Here is a 23,280-nt window from a genome sequence, read left to right on the forward strand (position 1 = left end):
CATTATATTTTATATTTAATATTAAATGGTGATTAGATGATAAGTTACCACAGCCAGGATATTGGGCGCATTTTCGATACATTTCTGCGGTCAGGGTCATTGAATTTTAGGGAGTTGGGACTGCTGCCATTGGCCAATAACAACGTTGTAAACATCGCTTACAAACCTCGATTTTATCACCCAGGCCTTAATATATAGCATTTGCTGAACAATGACAATCGCTTGTACCTAGTCATTGAAGTTGAACAAATGAACTTTTGATAATTAAACCCTTAGATACACAATTAAAACCGCATTAGAATGTTGGGATCGAGTGCGAGCACAGGTTCTTTTTATATGTTTCCTGAGTAACATGCATTCCATTTATCTACTTTTATTCGGCAGTTACCTATTCTGGAGTGTCGTGAGTGAGATGCTGTTCCACTATATTCCTTAAAACCCATATATTTATATGTATGGCATTTTCCAGCTAAGTGAACCCAACATCGTCTACAAACTGAAAAACATCGAGTGCTCCACAGTGCCTGGTTTCTCCGCGAACGCTTCGTGCCGCATAAGAGCAATAAATTGGAACAAGGCGACGGCTGAAATGGATGTTTATCTGCTGAGGACTTTGTACAATATAACAGTGAGTTTGGCGGACTTATCTGATTACTCCACTAATTAGATAATCTTTAGATTCGATTTCAGATCCTGAAGAAGGACTACAGCAACCAGTTCCAGCCGTTCCTCGTGGACGTCCTAATAAACATGTGCGACGCACTATCCAGGCGTAACTTTTTACCATATGGCTTGATCATTCTGAAAATTAGCAGGACGTTCTCGAACTTCAATCACTCATGTCCATATCGCGGCCATTTGATGGCACGAGGGGCCTACTTGAACGAATCCTTCTTGCCCAACGTTTTTCCCCTAGGTTTCTACAAATTAAACATTACGATAATGGAAAACTACATAACTCCACCGAGCGCACATGTTGGGGGTATTGTCTGGTACGTGCAGGTCATGCAGGCAATCCAGCCGAAAAAGAAACCCAACAGAGACCTCTACTGAGGCCAACAAAAAGCGCAGAACTAAATGAATGCGTAATGATTTATTGCTTTAAATTTTTAAAATTGTATTTTTATTGTTTATAATAAATATATATATATGTATACGTAAATATTAGCTTTAGAATTTGTATTATACATTATGTAGGCTACTCGAGTTGCTTTATTTGTAGCTTTTCCGCTTCGTTATTAGTTACAGTATATCTTACAGAAGTGCAACTCAGTTTTGCTTATTTGTCTTAGAGTACGTACTACAAGCTATTTTAAATCATTGTCTTCCATCGGTTAAAGTATCTCATCTTAAAGTATCTTAACCTGGTTTCGCTTAGCCTAATGTGTGTGTGGTATCTGCATTCTTGGGCCGTTGGTTTCGCAAGAACGGGTTAAAAAAATACTTTAGTCTAAAGTATGGGTCGGTGCTATGCTTGGATTCCTATTTGTGTACGAATGGCATAACAAGATTGCAAATAAAATATATAATATATATTTATATATATATACGTAAAGAATATACAACATGGCAAAAGAAAGTGTAATGACAAAGGTGGCGGGTTATACGAATGGGAATAGTTAACAAAAATAAATAAATAGATCGAGAACTTATCGAATAAATACTACATGAAATACGTTGCATAGTCGCTCTAGCTGTCTATCTCTCATTATGCAAGGAACAAATTATATTTATAAGTATATTTCTTGAGAACGCTCCCGATAGTTACAAAAGTGAGCTATCCTTTTCATCGAAACGGAAACGTTCTCGCAAAACTAAATTACGCTAAACATATTCTGCCCGCACTGTAGGCAGGTTAAATAGTTACAACTGGTTTGGGGTGTGTGTCTCGTGTTTTTCACTTAAACATTTAAAATTTAGCTTAGGCGTAGAAATTATTTTAATTTACGATGCTCTTAAGTTTGCCGTGAACCGAATGCATTTGATTCCGCCTCAAATCCATTCGCGTGTGTGTGCTTTTCTGTGTGTTGAACAACATTTGATTTATATTCTTGTAGGCATTTGGTTTTTGAGTAAAAAAATAAATTTCGTATGCACATCCAACAGTGTGGTAATATCAATGAGTTAGCTTGGCTTATGTTTGAGTTAATATTCCTTCCATTTCATTCGTTTCTTTACAGCAAACGCTCCTGCTGCATTTCTCCCCGCATTTTGGTGGCCAAATGTGACGATTTTTGAAGTATTCTAAAACCCTAAAAACATTTGAACGTTGCCGACGGCACAGAGCTGCGTTCCCCAGCTTTGCGCCATGGGCAACCGAATCTGCGCGGAACAGTTTTGAGATTTCTAAAAGAAGTATGTGGTCGGCATTATGGTGGCACTGTTCAAAAATCGACCCATTTGGCCACCCATTAGCCCCTACGCGGCGAACAACTGAGCAGCAGCAGCAGCGGCAGCCTGTTGCTGTTGTTGCTGCTGCTGCTGTTGCTGCTGCTGCTGTTGGGGAGTTGTGGCCAGGATGGGAATGGCCGTGCCGTCGGCGGTCAGGATCAGGGTCTGCGTGGCCTGTGGCGCCGTTGTGGCCTGAGCCTGCGACGCCTGTTCGGTGGCCAGGGCCACGTTGCCCGGCAACGCAATCAGCTGCTGCTGACCCGCCTTGCTGGGATGCGGCACCTGGGTGGCGGCGATTATGCTGCCATCGGCCGACTGCAGCAGGATGGTGTTGGCCGGCAGGTTGAAGCAGGTCACGGTGCCGTTGGAGGCCACCGTCTGCAGCTGAAGCGGAGGCGGTTGTGGGGCCAGCAGCATGGCGGTGCCAGTCGTTGTGGCGGTCGCATTGTTCGTGCTGCTCAGATCGAGGCCATTGGCGGTCGTCGCCTCTTGCAACTCCGGCTGCTCCTGGCTGGGCTCCTCGTCGATGATCTCCTCGACCAGGTCGTCCTCGTTGAGCTCCTCGATGATGTCTTCGTCGTTTTCTATGTAGCCGGAAGCCTCAACGCCGGAGCTAACCAAATTGACGACACCCGGCGGCGAGGGTGTGGGCGTGGGCATGGCCAGGTAGTTCTCCCCCGACTTGGCCGTCACGGCCGTCCCCTTGGGTATGCGGAACTTTCGCAGGATCTGGGCAGTCGAGGAGGAGAGCCCGGACAAGGCAACTGCATCCTCATCCATGTCCTCGTCGAGCTCTTCGTCCTCGGCCAACATCTCCTCCTCGACCACTGGCTGTTGTTCCACAGGTGCTGCTTCCGGGGCGACGATAACTTGGCGCTGATTGCGATTGGTTGCATTGACGCGCACCAATGTAACGCCGCCGCCGCCGCCTCCGCTTGCATTTCCGATTCCGGCCTTGGTGTTGCCATTAAGAATGCTGAGCTGCGGCTGCTTTGCGGCACCACGAGCGGCCAGCAGAATGACTGGTGTCTTCTTGGCCGCCGGCTTGAGGCCATTGCTCGCACTGCTGCTCACCACGGTGGATGCATTGTTGCTAGTGGCTCCGCTGCTGCTGTTGCCGCCGCTGCTGTTGCTGCTGTTTTTTATGGGAGGAAGGATGGCATTAGTCGCATTTCTTGTGGTTGGCGGCACATGGGACTGGGCAGGGGGATTGGGCATGGGAGAAGTTCGGCTCGATTGGGTCACAAAGTCAGCGAACTTGTCGACGAAACTGCTGCCGCGGCCCCTGCTGCTGCTGCTGCCACCGCTGCTGCTGCGGCTGGAGATGCTGTTGCTGCAACGTGTGCTGCTGTCGCCAAGGCGAGCACGGGCATTAGCCTGCTTGACGATGATTTCTTCGTAGTAAATGCGATACGCTTCCACCTGCCGACGCTGCGAATCATCTTGTGTGGTGTTATTGATCTGACTCTGAATCCGATTCTGATTCTGATTCGGATTCGAATTCGGATTTGGATTGGTGATGGTGTTCTGGGTTCTGTGGTTGTTGCTGGGTGTGGTGTTGTATGGCCGCTTGAACATTTGTTTCTGGTGGTTGTCGTGTTTAGAAGAACCTGTTGTTGTTGTTGTTGTTGATGATGATGTTGATGTGGTTGTTGTGTCGCATGATTATGAATTTTTGTGTGCAAATCATAGGGAATAACACAAGAACACAAACAACAGACGAACGTAAAATGTTGTCGGGTGAAAAAGAAAAAATAAAAACAATTTGATTAGCATATTTGCTGATTTTTCATTTCAATTGGTGTTAGTTTCGATCGTTTCGACTCCTTTCATTTAATTTAGATGTTAGATATGCTTAAATCAAAGTCAATTTTGGTTAGTAAATGATAAGGGCTCTTATGACTGATAGCTTAAATGGATCGAATGTGGATGTGTGGATGGATCAGAGAGTGTTGCTCCCGGATGGTCAGTGGTCAGTAGAATGACGTCTCAGATACTTTCACCCCATGTACACAAAAGTATCTGAGCATTGAGGTTCCCATTTTTTCGGGTCTTAGGATGCAGTTTACCCAAAGGGACATGGTTTAGTACCAAAACAGAAAAGTATTATGCAAATCAAAATGGAAAACAAGAAAATAAGGCGAATAAACAAAAGTACACATACCTTTCACTAATTGTCCAATATTTTTTATATGTTTAATTTATTTTTTATGTTTCTTGGAGATCATTATTTGCTTGTTTCTTTCGAATATTGGTAGTTGCTCGTTGCTGCTCTTGCACACGCACACACAACAAGTGACGATGGAATAGTGAATGAATCAATGAATATGGCGAGACGAGACGAGATCTCCTCAAGCAACCGACTATTGTGAGTATGTTATGTGTCGGATGTAAGTACACGAATGCTTCGCTAAGTTAGTTTGGTGGATTATTATTTATATGCTTGGCCGTTGATCTGGGCAAACATTGAAAATGGCTTCCATTTGCGTTGCTTTCGATTGGGAATTATGGTTGGGTGGTATTCACTTATAAACTCAATTCGTTTAGCTATCGTATTCATTGCGAACTCGGTGTTGAGTCTTGTATTCGTTAAATAGAATTTTTGGTACTTTGGCTGCAGCTTTCTGTGTGGATCGTTTCATTCAGAGAGCTAATAGCACTGCCTCTGATATATCGTAGCTATAGTTAGAAAGCATTTTTTTTTTGATTGGGTATTTGATTGTTGGGTTGTTGATTTGATTGATTGATTGATTGTTTGATTGATTGATTGGTTGGTTGTTGGATTGGTTGTGTGTACATAAAATAAAACAAGAGAAAAGAAAGAAAAAGAACAAAATTGCATTGAAGTATAAAACGTATTTGAACACAAGTATTTTTCGAAACAAAAAGGGGTGTTCGAATTGGTTATTGTGATTAATTCAGGGGATTAATATTGGGTAATATTCGATGGCATATCAATTTTACAAGGAAGCAACAACAAGCCACACAAGGAACAGTCTATTCAAAATAGAGTGCGATGCCTCAGTGGGCTTATGATTGGTAAATAAATAAATAAATGCACAAACTTCAATTCATACGACTAAATTACCAACTGAAAAACTCGGTTAAAGACTACTAAGTAATATAAATACGTTATAAATAAAGATGTACATAATAAATGATTACAAAATAATACAACTAAGATATGCATAATCCTAATTTAAAACTAAACAAGTCATACTTAATGTATCCCCCATTCCCCTGATGTTTAGTTTTCGTGTTTTGCAGGCGGCCATCGGGTGTTTAGTGTTTTTTTTTTGTATAAAGTTACACCGTCGATTCGCGATTCAAAATACGTGAAAGAAAGATCGGAGTCGCAGTCGCAAGTAAAGGGGTTACGGTGGCAGAGATAGCAATATGGATAGAGTTTTAGATACAGGTACAGATACAGAGATATAGTACAGATACAGATACAGAGCGGCAATCTAATCGAGCGCGTTACACTAAGAGAAAAGTCGAGCAAACAAGGGGTTGGGAGTGGGCAATAGTGGGCATGGTTAGTTGGAAAGAGCGTTTACCTAATTTCTTTGGTTTCCAGCAGCGACGAGGTGTTCACATCGTTCACCGCATTGATCATCGAGGTGGGCGAGAAGGGCAGGTGGTACATGGAGGCAGTGTCCAGGGTGTAGGCGTCGCCGCCCTTAATCAGCAGCTCGTTCTTCAGCTCCATGAACTGCTGGTGCGGATTGTGATGCGTGGCGAAGGGCTGTTGCTGCAGTAGTTGCGTCTGCTGGTGATGCTGCTGCTGCTGGTGGTGGTGCTGCTGCTGCTGGTGGTGCTGCTGGTGCTGGGTCTGCGCGTCCAGCGCGTTCGCATTCAGCGTGGGCTGCGCTCCGGCGTGCGTCGTGAAGGTGTACTGCGAGTAGGGACACAGGTCGCCCAGCTCGGCCGTCTCCAGCTTGGGTTGGAAGTTCTGGAGGCCGTCGGGCGTCAGGATCTGATAGCTCTGAACCGTGCCGATCACGTGCTGCTGCTGCTGTTGTTGCTGCTGCTGCTGCTCGGTCGACGTCGGAGTGGCCGCCGCCGTGGAGCTCAAATAGGTAACGTTGTCCAGCTCGTAGTGAGGCTGCTGTTGCGCCTGGCCGGCGGGCTGCTGCGCTGGCTGTTGTTGCTGCTGCTGCGTCGTCTGATATGTGGCCGTGGTCTGTTGGCGCTGAGCCTGCGGCGCCGTCGTGTATATCGCCTGGGTTCCGTCCAGCTGCAGGGGCACCAGGTTGCCGGCTTGATCCTGGATCATGATACTCTGGCCGTGCAGCTGCTGTTGCAGCAGCGCCTGCTGCAGTTCCAGTTGGTTCGAGTAGATCAACGTGGTGGTGGGCGCCGCCGGCTGACCATTCGGCGTGGCTGGTCCTCGCTGCAGTCCCACGGAGCTGGTGGCGCCTGGATTAGCCAGTGCCAGCTGTGCGCCTCCAGGCAGGATCATGCCGCTGAAGTCTAGCGAGGGCAGCGTCTGCAGCTGATGTTGCGGTTGCGATGGCGTCGAGGGAGCCAGCGTTGTGATGCTGTGCTGCATCTGTTGCTGCTGCTGCTGCTGCTGGGAGTGACTCACGCTGACTGGCGCCATGGTCAGAGACTCCCCATTTTGCACGTCGTCCAGAACACTGTCGATCTGCGCCAGCCGCTTCTTGGCCGGCGTACTGCCATCCTTCGTCTTGCGGACGCGCGGAGTGCGAGCGGTACGCGCCCGCTTAGCCGGCGGACCGTCAGCCTTCAGCGGCGTCGTGGTGGCCGATGGCGGCATGGGAACGTCGCCGTGCTTGTCCTTTTTATGCATCTTCATCTTGTCCGGACGCGAGAACTCCTTATTGCAGATGGGGCAGGCGAATATCTTGCGGTTTTGGCCCTCGTGAAAGAGGTAGGCGTGTCGCTGGAAGCTGTACTTGTTCTTAAAGGTCTTGAAGATATCGTTCTTGGCGCAGACCAGGCAGTAGGCCACGCCGTCGATGATATGCTCGTAGCGGGCAATGTCCAGGCCACGTACACTCATCTTCTCCAGGTACTCGCCCTGTTCGTCGTCGGCGATTACGCGCGTCTTGCGTTTGCGCTTCTGCTTCGCGGCCGCCGCCGATCCCGATTTGGGCACCATTGAGGATATCACCGTGTTGCCTGAACCCGTCTGCTCCTGGTTGATCGTGTAGCTGGTGGTGCCAGCTGCCAACTCCGCCGCCTCGGCCTCCACCTCGGCCTTGATCACCTGGTACTCCTCATACTCATGCTCCTGCTCCGCATCGTGCTCGTTTTCCGGATCGTGTTCGAGGCTCTGCTCCTCGTACTTCACATGCAGCAGGCCGTTCTCATCGTCGTCCTCCTCGTCGCCGACGACTCCGTGCTGGGGATCGTACTTGATTATGTCAGCGGCCACGGCACTGCTGCCGTTGCTCAGGCAATCGCTGCTGCCGGGCTCGCTTTTGAGGACATGATACTCCTCGTACGTGCTTCCGTCGAATTCGATGATCGTGCCGTCCGTGTTGACCAGGGCAGTGGTGGTCGTGGTAGCGGGTGCGTTGGCCTGCGACACGGGAACGGGCGTTGGTGCGGCAGAACTGACCGCTGGCATTCCGCCGTTGTAGTTCTCGAACACTATGGTGGTCGGGGTTTGTCCATCTTCGCCGGTGGTGGTGATATAGTGGTAGTGCTGTTGCTGTTGTTGCTGCTGCTGCTGTTGTTGTTGTTGCTGTGTGGCGGCAATTGTATCCACTCCGTTGGTGTTGGCGTTCGTATGCAGGATGGAGGACGAACTAATAGTTGTGACCACATTGTCTTTTGTTTATATATATTTTGAAAATACATATTTGGTTTGGTTCATAAAAGATGTGTTTGAATGTAATATTTGCATAAATCAATAAATCAATTCGTAATTGAAATCGAAATCAATCAACAATTCACTCAAATCAGGTTCGCATAAAACAAATGTTGTGCAAAATGAAAGCTACTTGCGGCCAACAGCAAAAACGCAAATGCCACAGATGCAGTGCATCTGCTGCATTTACGGGCGGGCTTCTTTATCGAATCGATTGGATACGGCAATACAGGACATATAGATAGAAAGTGAGTGAATTGGTTTTTGTTTGTCGGTAGAATTTGTGTTTACTTAGATCTACATTACAGCAATCGTAATCGTAACTCTGGTACAGTACTCGCAACTCAATACGTACTAAATAAAGTTAAATAAATAATCGACTTCGGTAACTGAGGTGGTGGTAACAGGTGGACAGAGCAGAGGATGAAACTGGTGTGTGTGTGGCCAACGTTGGACAAACTCCTCCTCCTCCTTTGTTTGCGGGGGAGCAGGAGGAGCTGCCAACGGATTGTGTTTGTGTTGAGTCCAAAGAGTGGGAAACAATAAGTGAGAGGCAGAAGACGGGAAAGTGTCGTTGCTAAAAGTAACTAAATCATAAACGCAAATCTAAAAATTATAAACTCAATTTTCAAAATTTGGCGCGCAAGTGCTGCCAAGAGTCAGCGCGCGCATGGGCAGCACTGATGCGCTCATTGAACTCACTGCTTGGGCGCCAAAGTTTGAACTGCAGAACCTTAAACTAGCTAATAAAGTAAAATAATACGTGATCGACAATTGTTTTTGAGCCTTTTTCGACGCGTTACTGTTTTGCACGGAGCTCCCTCCCTCGGTTGAAATGAATTGTGCACTTATTTATGTGATATTTCCAATACTCTCGACAATTCGAGAAGAGACAGGACACAGACCTGGGAAAGGGTGTCGCAAATTAAAGACGAGCATGTAGTGTGTGGAGCAGTTGAAAGCGGTTGTTGTTATTAATTGGGCGATGCGATTGGAGTTCGATTTATTGAGATAGGTCGGTAATGGTTAATTGAAGATTTCATTGCCTTTTTATTTCGTTTATATTCTTTTTTTTTCGTTATTATTTTTTTTTTTTGGGAGGGGCAAAGGTGTGACAAGAACACGGAACACAAATGGAAGTCAAATTCAATGTTTGTTCTCATACGAAACGTTCTCCCTTGGTGGCGCGTTTGAATTTTGGCACAAAAAGTTGTTAACTCAAAATGCATTTTGAATTTGGAATGTCAGGATGATGATATCGATTGGATGACATGGATGTGCGACAACATTTACAATTGATTCGAATTTGGCCAATTCGGTTGACGGTCAAAATCATAATTGTGTGAGTGCGTTTGTATTTACAATGAGAGCGGTTAGTGGTAATAGCTTCAACTTAAACACCAAATACGAGTACACAAGAGGGTTAGGTTAAACCATACACAAAGACTACAACCAACAAACAAATTAACTAACGTAAAGCGAACAAATTCAAGTTAGACACTTACCGGCAACACTAGTTGCAACATTCTGTTGCTGCTGCTGTTGTTGCTGCTGCTGCTGCGGACTACTGGCCGTAGTTTGATATGAAGCCGTGGCGGCAGTCACGGCATGTCCATTTGCATCACAGAGTATTTCATTTTGCAGCTGATAGACATTTCCATCCGTGCTCGCATATTGCTGCTGCTGCTGCTGTGGAATGCCATTCAGGGTATTGGCCGCGGGCAACATGTTGACGTAGACAATCTGTTGCTGCTGCCCTTGACTAGACTTGGATGTGGATGCTTCTGCGGCTGCCGTTGCTCCTCCTGTTGCTGCACTCGTTTGACTTAGTTTTGGTATCTTGCCCTCAAATTTACGCGATTGTTGCATAAACTGCAGCGACTGTTGATCCTTTTTGGCATCTGAAAAACGTCAATCGATAGAGTTTAGTACTTGATCTGGTAAGGATTTTAGCTGTCTGTGATTAAATGCGGTTGATACGGTTACTGTTGGTGTAAACACACATATACACACACACACACATGTGGACTCGGGGGTTTTTCTGGATAGGAGGCATTGCGATTGGGTGGAATGAGGATGAGTAGTCAAAGCGAAAGAGCAAGTGAAGCGGATTCTGGGGGCGGCAAAACAAGAGGAACGGATTCGGCCCAGACAGCACCAACACCTTGGATTCGGTTTAGTAAAACAGTTTTGGTTTTCGGTTAGTTTTTAGCATAGACTTAAAAGCGTGATCGTATATTTCTCTGACGCACTCTTACACATAGATAGAACGATTTATTTGTACATTAAACGCAAATCAAAAACGATGAACGATACATGTGAAACGGCTTAAAACATTGTCAATTTGGTTAGAACAAAAAACTACTGGGAAATTTGGAATGATTGCTGCGAAAGAAGGGACATTGGGGCATTGGGTTAGAGAATTTGGATGGCTTGGAGGTGGACAGGTGAAGCTGTGATTATGGGGATGCAGTGGTGCAGTGGCTGCCTAAGCTGCTGCTCTCACCTCCTCCGCCATCTGCTGGTGGTGTTGTGGTTGTGGCTATTGATGTTTTTCCAGCGACCACGGCGGATGTCGGTGTTTTTACGGCAGTTGATGCAGAACTGACCGCCGGTGGCGTAGTACTTGGGTCCTTTTTCCGCCGCGCAGGAGTCTTTCGGGGGGCGCCGTTGGCCTTGCCACGCCTTGCGCCCCTCGACGTCGAGGAAGTGGAGGACGCCGGCGATATGGAACGGTCGTCCTTGGTGCGCGGACTACGGCCGCGATTGTTTCGCGAGTTATTCTTGCGCTTGGACGCCAGCCAATCGTCGTCATAGTCGGCATCATAGCGCCGCTTCTGCTTGCGCCGCTTAAAGTCCTCCTCCTCATCATCATCTTCTGTCAACAAGCAAAAGGGGAAGACAAAGAACAGATGCGAAAAAGGAAATATATTATAGTTAAGCTGGGGAAAGGGGAAGATCGTTTTGAAGGGCACCTGCTGGCCCACACACCTGTGCCGTCGTCAATGTACTCAAGCAGCTCTTGCTTGGTCTTCAGATTCGCCGGACTCTGTAGACTCATGGCATCCTCGTTGGGAAAATCAGCCTCGTCCGTGGCCAGATCGCCCGTGTCCAGCGTCAGCACGCTCTCCTTCAGCATGGCCTTGACGTCGTCTGGCACGTTGGGATTCTGCTGGATTTCATCCAGGTCCAGATCGGGATTACGCTCTTTGAAACTCTTTGCCTTGGTAGGATTGCATTGCTTTTTCATTCTGCGGAGGAGCAGGAGATAGGAATAAGACTCGCTGGTAGCCCTAAGTAGCGCAAGGAAACCTACTTTTTATCACACAGCAAGACATCGAGGTGTGGTGGCAGGGGTGCTGCACTGAGCACCCCGTTCGGCGGATCCTCCGGATGCCGCCCCACGTCACGCCCCTCCATCCACAGATCGTAGCGATCGCTTTGGAAGCGCTTGACAAATGTGTCCATCGAGATCTTGACCATGTCGTTGCTGCAGGTGCACTGCACCGCTCGCTTGCCGTACTCGATCCAGCGCTCCATGGCAAAGTTGGTGGACTCGGCACAGTTGAAACCGTGATTGAAGCCGGCATGGTAACCGAACGGAAACGTGATCATGATCTCGCCCGCCTCCTGCGTGATCTGCAAGAGCCGGATTTAGTACGGCCACTAGGGACAGGATTACTACCGATAAACGCACCTTACTGACGGGCACGTCATGTTGCTTGAGAATCTGTGGTGAAATCAACGTCATCTTGTGGCGCAAATATGCGTTGCAATTCTTGTAACTGGCCGGAAAGTACTGGTTCGCCACCTTCTCCAGTTTGCGACCACATTCCGGCGGCACCACATACCACGTCTTTGGCGCCCCAAAGTGCAAGTAATTGATGGAATAGAGATCCATGTCCTCCGTGTGCCATGCAAAGGTCGTCTTCCACATGCCAAAGTACAAGTAGGCTGTGTTCACGCCGTCTATCTGTATGTTATAATCCTTGTTGACATAGTCAAGAATAGTGCCCAGCCGGTTGATGTTCCAGCTCTGCAACGGCAAAGGCAAAGGCAACGAATCATCAGCTAATGCCCGAACCTAATCCCTAACCCTAGCCAACTTACATCCTGGTCGGTGTCTGTGATGCTTCCGCTGACATCTGCCCCATAAATGGGCGCCACATAAGTTATGTTCTTCCAGTACTTGCGCTCCAGATCCTCAAAGTCAAAGTGTTTGGGTGTGGCGTAACGCTCGGTGCTGGCCAACTCGCTAAACTGCTTTACTGTGAGTGGCTTTTTCTGTATGTTTATCTGCTGGTAGTAGCCTTGTTTGCCGGTAACCACCTGGCAAATGGGCGCCGGAATCGTGACATTCAGAGCATCGAGATCAGCGTACCCACTGCGACGGGGCACCCATTCCGGCGGAGGCACCACCTTGGCCAGACCGGCTTTGTGGGCACCCTGTGACTCCATGTAGGCCACGTACTTGGGGAAGTCCTTGAACTCCTCCCAAGTGGGTCGGAAGACCTTGATGCGTGGCACCTCTGACATTTTCATCTTCGTCTCTGTTTTTCTATTTTTCTTTTTCAATTCCGACCTGTTGTCGGACACTTCTTTTACAGCTAGGTTGCTTCGATCTGGAACTGTGATAGAAGCAGCATTAAAACTCCGTACTCCTGTGCACGGCCCATTAATCCCGGGCAGATGCCATTCATGGACAGCCTGTCTGCCTGCCCCGTTGCTAAGCGCTCAGCGATCGGATCGCTTGGGATCGGCTTTCTGGCTGGCAGTCACAAAACAAACAGAGAAGGAGCGCTGAGGGAACAGCTGCAACTTTTCGAGGTTTTCTTTTTTTTTTAATGGGCGCGGCAGCTACAACAGCAGGCAGGCAGGCAGGACGACTGGCAGGAGAATAGAGGCTGGCAGGATATGCAGTTGCCGTTTCCCCCGCCCCTGTCATTCGAGTGGTTTTCCTCATGGGCCAGCCGGACCCGCAATAACCCATAGGAACCCATAAAAAGTGCAATGATCGTTCGTTTGATAACCTTACTAACTACGAGGAAATATTGTAAATTGAATAAGTATATCAGATATCATGCAGAACCGGCTGAAATGTTGGGAGTTAAAGGAATAAGCGGTAGTATGGAAATTATGTATGTTGCCTGAAAATGGTAAATTCAATTCATTTCTTACCACACTTTATTTTGATTAAATAATAATAAATGCTTTAGATATAAGAGAGTGTTCCAATTGAATTAGGCTGATAATATATCGATAATGGTGATAAATGTAAACAAAAAGTTGAAAAGTTCAGATATTCGAAATTAAAAAAAAAATTATAAATTAAAATTAAAACTCCCACGTAAGTAAACATACGAAATATATTTAAACGATCCCCGCAGGATTAGGATAACTTAAAAAATAATTATCTCATATGACGCTTTTTCTTCTCACTATCACTTTATTAGGGTAATTATGATGATTATTCGTTAAAATTATTTAAGACTAGTGCTCAAAACTATTTTGTTTACAAAATGTAATAATAGATACCAAAGGATACTTGTGTTTAATTGATAAGTGTAAAACGTAAATAAAACAAAAGTACATGAGTCATGCGTGATTGAAAAATTTCTCTGTGTGTATTTCTGTATACGATAAGCCTCCCAAAAAAAAGAACACAATAAATCAAGATGAAGGGAATAATTAATTATTGAGCCCCAGGATGGACCGTTATTCCCGTAGCAAGTCATTTATAGGGATCGAAAACACCCAATAAGCAAATGACACAAATCCGGCGACATCTTTTCCCGGTCAATACCAATACCAATTGTTTTTCCGTTTGTTTTTCCTATTTTCCGTACAAGCAGACTGGAAGCTCTGCAGGCCAGAGGAACAGCAAGGATAACGATAACGAGGACAACGCTGTGCGAGACATCCCAGAGCACTAGATGAAAATTTACGCAATTTTTCGACCACGTAGAAAACTGTACCACCACCCGAGAATTCCAGAGAGCGAGAAGACCAAAACCGAACGAGAGCGGAGAGCCGACGATGTTGGGGAAGGGGAGGGGTAACGGGATAACTGAGAGGGGGGAGCTGACGAGTGCGCAAAACTATTTGCTAGTTAACAAGGAGAGAGCAAACATGGTGGGAAGAGCGAGTGAGCGGGCAGGATACACTCGCTACAGAGAAGATTCGACATGGGCGAGTCGCACTACAGCGAGTGCGTATGCATGTGTATATGTGTGTTTACGAATATGTGAGTGTGTTTGTGAAAGGACGAAATTTGGAACTCACTTGTGATGTGCTTTGATGGGTTTTTTTTAGTTCTGCTTTTCTAGTTTATTCGATGTTCTCCATGCGTAAATCCCAACAAAATGCCAAAAGTACTTTTATGACTATATGAGCAACTCCAACTGGATGTGACTGAAGTTTTGGATGCTGCTGCGTTGCCTTTGTTTGAAGTGATTTGTAGTTTATTGCACATTATTTTTTGTGTATTTGCATATGAAACTTCTGCTGCTGCTTTAACTAACTGTAACTAATTTGCACAATTTGATGTTTTATACGATACACTTGAGCACTATTTTCTGGGTTTTGCAATTCTTGTAGAATGATTTAGCTTTGGTATTATTTTATGTTATCCTGCAACATCTGATGGCGTCGTTGTTTTGCGTTTTACACAGTCTTCGACTTGATGGCTGCTGCTCTCTCTCTTCGAGGATGTATATTTATATATATATGTATATTAATGTGGATGGCTAACTGGCACTCACGACGGGCGCGACATGTCTGAGCGGTCTGAGTGGCAAGCGTCGACTGAACGCCAGTTCGATGCCAGGACGATGGCGACGCAGGCGTCGAAAGAACTCGCTCTTCGCTCGCACTCGCACTCACACACACACACACACAGCAAGCACGCAACACAGACACGCTCACGCACACACAGTCGCGCCGCACAAGAGCGTTGTCCTTTTAATGCGAATGCTCTGGTCAAAGCATAATGCGAAAGGAAAATTGGTGTAGAGCAAGAGGGAGACGGCGCAAACAAGTTTGACAGGATAATTGTGGATAGGGAAATGCAAGCCGTGTGGAAAACTGGCAGTTTTAATCGCTCCTCCTTTTTCCTCTATCCATTCGTGGATCGAACAATGCCTTTTTCCTGCTCTTTAGTTTCATTGCGAAAAGCAAATGTGGCGAAAGGAAAAATGCATTCGCCATCGCGAATAGCGAATCCATTCGCACATTCTCTCTCTTTCTCGGCATCTCAGTAAGCAGTCAGAGAAATCGCCAAGGACTTAATCCTCATTATGCATTGTCCTGGCACGGATTTCAGATTTTGGCGAAGATCTAATCTAGGACTTAGTGATCCCGGATCGCCAGTGATCGTTCGTAGGTAAACGACATATACAGAGGCTAGAGGTTGAGGATCCACTTGAGACGGGTCGCAAGGACTCTCGCACTTGAGACGGCTTCGTGTGTCTCGAACTCCATAATTGCATATTTTTATAATAATTGCAAAACCAACAAATAGCGTTCCGAGCAATGGCTCGTTTGGCATAATTGCTTGTTTACGTTTATGCTAACCAATTTCAATTTATTGCTTCCTATACAATGTATGCAATGATTTTCGTTTGATTTTCCGTTTTTAAAGTGTAGGAAACTGCATTACAGTTTTGCATTACACCTATTACAAGATAATTTAAGCTTGATCCTGTGAACTCCGTTTGTAGATATTTTTACCATTTAAATAAGACATAATTTCAAGCCGATCGCATTATATGTTTTAAATCATACCGTCCTCAACTATATTTACCAATCATTTCGGTAATAAGAAAATGTCATATATTTACAACTGTTAAGGACATTAATTTCCTCAAAGCGTAAAAGCATAATTTAGTAAATCCCCTAATAATGTTCAATTTAATGGCATATGCGCCTGGCGAATACAAATAAGCACATCTGCAACTGCAGCAAGCAATTACGTGATAGCGTTTCGATAACAAGGTTTCTTGCATCCTGTGTGCAGAAAACCCATACAAAAACCGATGCAAAATAATAAAACAGGACGGGGAGCGAAGAAGAGGAACAAAAAAGGAAACCGGGCTGAGTAATTACAGCAGCTTGAAACGGCGAAAGGAATGCCGCGTGGTAGTATAATTTACAACATGTCATTAGCCCGGCGACGCCTATGGGAAAATGGAGCTTGGGGGAGAGGCTAACGGCAGGATCAAAGCGTGACCAGAGCACAAAAGAACGGTCACACTGCACGGCAGGACTTGAAACGAAAGAAACAAAAAGTGGCGGGGTGTCCACCAAGGATCCTGTCCTCAAAACTTGTCCAAAGCAACTCAGGCATAACCTAGAGAGAGAGCAGCAGAGAGACAGAGAGAGGACGAGCGGAAAAGGACGAAAGAGAGAGAGCTTGCAGCCAAGCAGCGAGAATGACCAGGCGGCGGCTTCAACTTCCGGCAGGAATGGCTCACACACACACATACTAACAGTGCAGTTGTGTACACAATGTGGTCATTGACTGAACGGTAAAAAGCGAAAACAGGAACCAACAGCAGCAGCAGCAGCAACAACAACTGCCGATGACGTCGTCGATGAAGAACACACGGAGAACCGCCATAATGCGCGTCCCCTTTTTCCACATTCCCACCGCGCCCCCCTCCACTCCACACCACTCCGCCTGTCATTTTATATTCCATTTTACAAACGCACACACACACGCACGCACATTCGTCCTGTGCCTCGTGTGATTTCACAAGGCATTTCTCCAGCACAATTTCTCACAAAATTTCAATTCGAGCTCGGCGGCTTCGCCTCAGCTGCGACAACAGCTACAAGATTATTTATGCTTTTTTCTATGCTTGTTCCTGCCGCTCGTTGTTGTTGTAGTTGTAGCTGCTGTAGTTGTTCCTGCTGCCAGTTGGCTGTTTATATCCTTTTGTGACGCTAAGCACGCGCGACGAAGCCGCACAGTGGGATTTTTACATTTGTAATTAGTTGATAAACCCAAAGAAATAGTTGGACACATTTATTTTCCTATAAATCGAATGATTAAAAGTCTTTCTAGGTAATCTCATTCTTAACTAATTTGTTTGTATTCTTCACCATATTTTACTACTACTAAATATATGGAAATGCATATATTTGGATAAAACAAATTAAACTAGCTATTATAATTTTGTTGAGGCAGTTGCCAGAAGGTATGCAACGATTGTTACAAGCTTTGGAGCTTTACTGGTAATGATTTGAAGGCTACGAGTAACTTAAAGGACTTAAAATTAAAGACATCCCACTGTGCGGCGAGGACAGGCATCGACCGAAAAGCAAAGCACGCGTCCCCTTTTCGAAGTTTCCCTTTTGTTGTCCTTTATCTCAATTGCACAACTGTTTGGCTTTGGCTCGTTTCTCTGCCTTTGCCGCTGGCCTTTGTTTTGTTTTCATGCTTTTCGTTCGTTACATTTTGTGATTCTGCTGCGTGTGTGTATTCCTGGTGTCTAGTGCTCCTGCGAGTCCTTTTTTTTTGAGCAGGCGCCCAGCTACATTCGTCCTGGCGTCCATTCTTTCGGTTGTTGTTGTTGTTGTGCTGTTATTGTGTGCTAAGTGAATAGAAAGCGCAGAGGAAGGAGCAAGAAGGAGCAGAATTCGAATTCGATGACAAGTTTCCCGTTGCAGGCTTTCCGCGCACACTCGCTGCTCTCTCTCCCTATCTCTATTTCACTCTTCTATTTCGCTCTCTCAGCTGCAGCACGCCCAGCAGCTGCCAATCTAATTAATTCTCCTTTTTCTCGCCGTCGTTCGTCTATTGCTCGACACTTTTCGCATCCCAAGTCTTATTGGTCAACAAAATGGCGGCCATGTGGAACAGAAAGCGCAAGGATATACGGCTAAGTATATGTATGTGTGCATATTACATGTGGAGCAAAAAGCGTCAGGATGTATGACTAAGGATATGTATATATACTCCGAGGAAAAGCGAAAACTTTTGAAGTTGGCCGTGCCCGTGTCCGTGCTCAAGTGGCCACTTCGTTATCCTGCGAAGGGAAAGTCGATCGGAGCAGGATGTGCGCACCAGGACCTTAGTCGCACCAGACAGACACACATTTTATGCTCCGCATTCAGATCTGTGGCATTGCAACATATAGAACGGGGCCAAGGGACAATAGAATGCAAAGGCAAATTCAAAGGACACCTAATTGTGGTTTAAAGCATAAGTAGAGATGCTAAAGAATTTACATTTGATTATGAAATTCATATATATGCGATCCTTTTGCATGCAAATTTGTGTATTAAATAAGCCAAATGGACTTGAAATGACCATTATTGCATAAATAATAGCAAGGAATTGAATCCTGTCATACGCCAAATTCAGAACAAACCAATAAGTAAATTGGGGAAGCCTCAACCTTTCCCAACACCAATTGTTTCTAACCACTTAACCCCCTCACTAAGCAGTGAAATACCCTTAGTTGGATGTGTAAGGATCGCATCGCACCACCCACCGGCCACCAGTGCATCACAACCACCCGGCGGGGAGGCGACCTGTTGAGTTGACAACTTGTTCGCACTTCATCCACTCGGAACCACCACACCTGACCTACGGACGGGATCTTTGCCAAAAGCACCACCTAGTCGGTCCGGGGGTATGTTTATTATGCTTTATGAATGGGAGCGGGAGCGGATGCTCCTTGCTCTGCCTTAACTACCACCGACCACCGCGGATTCGCTCTGTTTTGGTCTCAATTGGTATGGTTTGGGTTTTTTTTTTGGTTGGGAAAACCCCTAAATGTGACGTCGAAGACGTTGTGTGGATGGATGACATGCCGGCACACGCCACCATATCAGCCGTAACCGTATCCGTTCCGTATGTGGTGGGTTCGGAGGCACATGACCAAGAGCAAGAGCGGATACGGTCGGTGCCGGTGTCTCTGCTGGGGTTGCTTGCGTTTGTTTACATTTTGGGGGGTTTTCCCAACGTCCTTGCACCTACGAGAAGGCCGTGCGGTTCGATGTGGTGCGTGCGTGTGAGCGGAACCACCCCATGCGCCATGTGGCCCAGAGCAAGTGCGCCAATGTAGGTCGGTGGTTGCTCTGGCTCTGGCTGCGACTCTGGCTCGGGCTCTTGCCCTGGTGGTGATTCCAAAAATATGCCCAGACGTGTCTAAGGGTTACTGCCACTGCCGCTGTCACAGTTTCGCTTTTTGTTTATAAACATTGCGCCAAACAGCTGATTTTTGGCCATCCCCCAAAAGACAGTGTCCCGCATTCCGCTCCACACAACCCCAGCACCCTTTCTCCACCCACAAAAATAAGGGGAAACCCGTCACTCTGTACGGATAAAGTGTGCTCCAGGCGGAATATACTGCATCACCTGCATGCCGAGTCCTTACTCGAACCGCTCTCCTCGTTCAGGACAGCTGGCTCGCTGGCTGGCTGGGTGGCACAGCGGCAGACCGGCCTTTTTGGAACCGACAGATGTCTGTCGATGTCGGCCGTAAAATGCAATGGTCGCTCGTGGGCAGGCAGTCCAACGAATTGCAGCCGGCCGTGAGGTATTGAGGCATTGAGCAGGACCGAGCTGAAAGGACGATGGCTCCGAAGGGATCGAGAGTGAGCCTACATACGTAGCTGGCCTGCTGTTGCATTGATTACTTCACGGACGGAACAGCAGCGGAGCGGTCGTTAACATCTGGTCCGCTTTGCCCTGCTCATCGTTCATCGATCCTCGCCGTGGCATGTGCCACGAACCAAAGGACATCTGCCAGCTGCACAAATGGGCCCCCAACAATTCTATCTAGTCCCTCTGGTATATTTTCAGTTTTTCCGCACGGCAGTGCGCTCTTTTTGCGAGCAGGGAGCGCGAAAAGCTAATTAAACAAGAAATATAGGGCGATTCCAACTCGTTTTTGATGAATGACATCCTTTGTCCTGCTGCAGTTGCAAGGCAGTTACAATTTTTTTTGCGGTGACACCAATAAACACAAAGAAAAGTACCTTTTTCGGGGTAATGATAATAAATCAATCCTAACAGCCTTACTTTCGAAATGAAGTCGTTTTCTCTAAATTCACACAAACCAATCCTACTTTTTAAAACTTTGTATATTACTATATCCAGCCGAATACCCTGGGAATTATTTTTCTTATATCAAACCCCCAAACTGATGATGATGAAGTTTGTTAGCAAAGCTGATATGCTGGCTCCATGCCCAGCTGCTTCTCCAGCATCAGCATTTGGATCGGCATCAGCTGCCCGACCCCACAGGATGCCTTTTTCCAATGCCCAAAGAGCCAGCATAAAAAACCTACAGCAAGCGCAGACCAAACAGCTTTCCGAAAAATGAACTCTCCCAGCTGTAACTGGACACCGAAACCCGTAGGGATATGGCTGGGCATGGGAGTGGGGCTAGGGATATAAGGTCGAGTACAGGAAGAGGGGAACGATGAGTGCCCCAACCGGGAAGAGTTTCGAGTTGCGTTCTGAACAACTGACGGGCTGGGTAAGAAAACCGGTATGTGAGCGGCGAAAGGACACGACTGCGATCGAAGGCGATTACATTCAATTTACGAGGAACAAGAGCTGGTGAAAAGAGTCAGACAGAACTGTTACACAATTCGAGACTTCCGCTTGCGACTGTCGTCAAAAAGGAAGTGCTAAATGTCGCCAAAAAAAATCACGGCTTCACCGTCGGTCTAAAGTCTGTCCTGTTCCAGTGGCAGCTGCATTTTGCCACGATGTATGCGCAGGCGTACATTGAACCTAGTCCTTTTAGCTGGATGAGGCAGGTAAGAAGAGACCCAGACAGGACGGCAGATGTTCCTCTTCGCCAGTCCCTTTTGTCGCAGGTCAGTTGCTGCCTCCAGAAGAGTTGATTTCGTTATCCTGTGGGCACGTCAAAGGCTTGTCAAACATTTGTTTACCTTTGTTTGCTTAGAAGAAGTCATTGAACGGCGGAGCAAGGTTCTATAAAACCGCAGCTGCCTTCTATATAAAGACTTCAAAAGCAGCTCAAAAATGCTTAGAGCCTCCCAAATTCAGTTCGATCTAACAATTGGCGTTGTAAAATGTAGTGCGGTTCATTGATAAGAAGGTTAATTGGTGCACCTTCATAGAGATAGTTTTACATTAAAGAAAGTATTCCAAAGGTGTATATGTTTTAAATGCAAGTTTGATCAGCATCACCAATCGATTCAGCCATGTCCCTATTTTCGTTTTTACACAAACTAGCCCCAAATATTTTAAAGTTATTTGCTCCAAACTTTCCAGAAGATCTTTCTGTTGCAAGTAGTTACTTAGTGGTAAAGTCCAAATAGAAGGGAATATAATATATGTGAGTTCCATAAAAATGATCGGGAATTACAAAGAGACCAAATTAAAGCTTCATTGCTCAAAATCATTGTTTCTTATGTAAAAAAGTACGACAAAATTTAGACTTCTTTGTATTTTATCATATTCTGAGTTACGGAAAAAAAAAGAATTAAAGAAACGTTCGGAAAAGTACTCTTATACTAATAGGAAAGCAATTATAGCTTCGGAAATTTTTAAGTCTTTTTTACACTGGGAAATATATATTTGTTGGAGTGCTAACTTTTTTATGGATCTGGAAACTAATATAATGTTCCAGTATATCTGTGAGAACACTATTAAAAAAAAACGCGTGAAACTTCGTCAAAATCATTCCAACTTTAATGGCAACTATGATACTCTAATTTCTATTTTAAAAGCCAGTACAAGTTTTTAAAAAGGATTGTCAGCTTTTCCTTAACTGTTAGCGATAAATAAAATTTCCATGTTATTTGTTGACATCTGTTATTGCACGGTTGCACTTTAATAATAATCTAGCTGGGTTTAAATGACTATTTCTTTGAAATTGAAAAATGTGGTGTTAGGTATATATATTTATGTTTTAATGTGTAAACACTCCTAGAAACCCGACCTCGGGTATGGATCACAGTCATCAGGAAAGGAACCGCACCGGACTGTCGAGCTACTCAAGTTAATGGAATTAATTCGCGTCCAAGCGTTCCAGTAAAAAACGGACGGAACGCTGTGGGTGGTTGGGAGGCAGCCCCAGTTGTCGAATTGAAAAATCGATTTTGCACGGCGGACTCGCTGCTGCGAATCGCCAATTGGGAAGTAGTGCACTTTCGGCTGGGAAACTCACCCGTTGGATATGACGCCGATGATGCTCTCCTCCTCCCCGCGCACTCCTCCAGCTCCGGCGTGTGGCAGCTCTGGGCGGCTGGTTTTCAGGAGGTTGTGGGACACCTGGTTTTTCGCGAATTCCCTGCAAAGCGCGCTGCTGGTTGAAACGAAATCGGGGAATCGGGAATCGAGGAATCGCAATCGGCGTACGTGACCGAGAAAAGGTGCTCGTTCACAATGGACGCAGACGCAGTTTATTTACAATAGATTAGCTTTGCGTTGCACATGTCTGTGGGTGTGTTGTTGTTGCTGTGTTGCTAAATCTATTGTTTCTCGGTCTCGTGGACGGCCAGAACGGCCCTGCTATCGCTGCACGGCAATAGTTTTTAGGATTTACATAAATTTGGCAGGAATTTCCGTGCCATTCTTATAAGAAGATGGCTACTTATCAGACGCTTCCTCTGCAGTCCAATGGACATACACTCGAATGGGAGCACTTACACTAAACGCAATAGTTTGTCATTTTATTGGGTGGTACACTGTGATAGAATTTACCGATCTCTGGTGTACGTCCCATTTCACATTTCACAAAGGGACAACACAAATTACAATAGCTTATGAATTTATTTTTCGCAAAAATCTTCCCATACAAAAACACCAAAAACACGACTGTAAATGTGACCAGATTGCAGCGATAACGCAATCTTTTTCTTGAGCAGGCCTATCGAATTCCGACAGTGCTGTCAAACTGAGCTTATATTAAAAAAAACCATTTAAGGAATAAAAACTATATTTTGGAATTACTTGACAATTTAAATTTTGATTGCGGAATTCGTAAGCTATTGCAGATTTTTTATCTAATTTAAATCTTTCACATACTGAAAAAATTGGAAAACTTAAAATATTATTGATA

The 23,280-nt window shown here is 45.8% G+C and overlaps 2 protein-coding genes across 14 annotated transcripts; one reads left to right on the forward strand and one right to left on the reverse strand.

Moving 5' to 3' along the window:
• Nucleotides 1–44: 44 nt before the first annotated feature.
• Nucleotides 45–1,425, forward strand: LOC6734267. Of its 3 annotated transcripts, none has more exons than XM_039292511.2 (3): nucleotides 45–403; nucleotides 470–628; nucleotides 679–1,425. In XM_039292511.2, the coding sequence occupies exons 1-3, from the start codon at nucleotides 353–355 to the stop codon at nucleotides 1,051–1,053; spliced, it is 585 nt and encodes a 194-aa protein (XP_039148445.1). In that variant the 5' UTR covers nucleotides 45–352; the 3' UTR covers nucleotides 1,054–1,425. The 3 variants fall into 3 exon arrangements, with proteins under 3 accessions (XP_039148445.1, XP_039148446.1, XP_016027318.1); XM_039292512.2 differs by having other exon boundaries at nucleotides 691–1,425; XM_016167970.3 differs by having other exon boundaries at nucleotides 45–628.
• On the reverse strand, nucleotides 1,075–23,079 carry LOC6734269 (probable lysine-specific demethylase 4B). 11 transcript variants are annotated; one of them, XM_016182174.3, is made up of 9 exons: nucleotides 22,387–23,079; nucleotides 12,341–12,858; nucleotides 11,928–12,266; nucleotides 11,547–11,869; nucleotides 11,222–11,481; nucleotides 10,737–11,108; nucleotides 9,736–10,131; nucleotides 5,949–8,190; nucleotides 1,075–3,526 (listed from the first exon to the last, which is right to left on the reverse strand). In XM_016182174.3, the coding sequence occupies exons 2-9, from the start codon at nucleotides 12,770–12,772 to the stop codon at nucleotides 2,419–2,421; spliced, it is 5,472 nt and encodes a 1,823-aa protein (XP_016027321.1). In that variant the 5' UTR covers nucleotides 12,773–12,858; nucleotides 22,387–23,079; the 3' UTR covers nucleotides 1,075–2,418. The 11 variants fall into 11 exon arrangements, with proteins under 11 accessions (XP_016027321.1, XP_016027326.1, XP_016027324.1 ...); XM_016182179.3 differs by lacking the exon at nucleotides 22,387–23,079 and adding an exon at nucleotides 14,513–15,100; XM_016182177.3 differs by lacking the exon at nucleotides 22,387–23,079 and having other exon boundaries at nucleotides 10,737–11,105.
• Nucleotides 23,080–23,280: the final 201 nt, after the last annotated feature.

The sequence above is a fragment of the Drosophila simulans genome, chromosome 2R (assembly GCF_016746395.2).
Source record: "Drosophila simulans strain w501 chromosome 2R, Prin_Dsim_3.1, whole genome shotgun sequence".
Taxonomy (NCBI): domain Eukaryota; kingdom Metazoa; phylum Arthropoda; class Insecta; order Diptera; family Drosophilidae; genus Drosophila; species Drosophila simulans.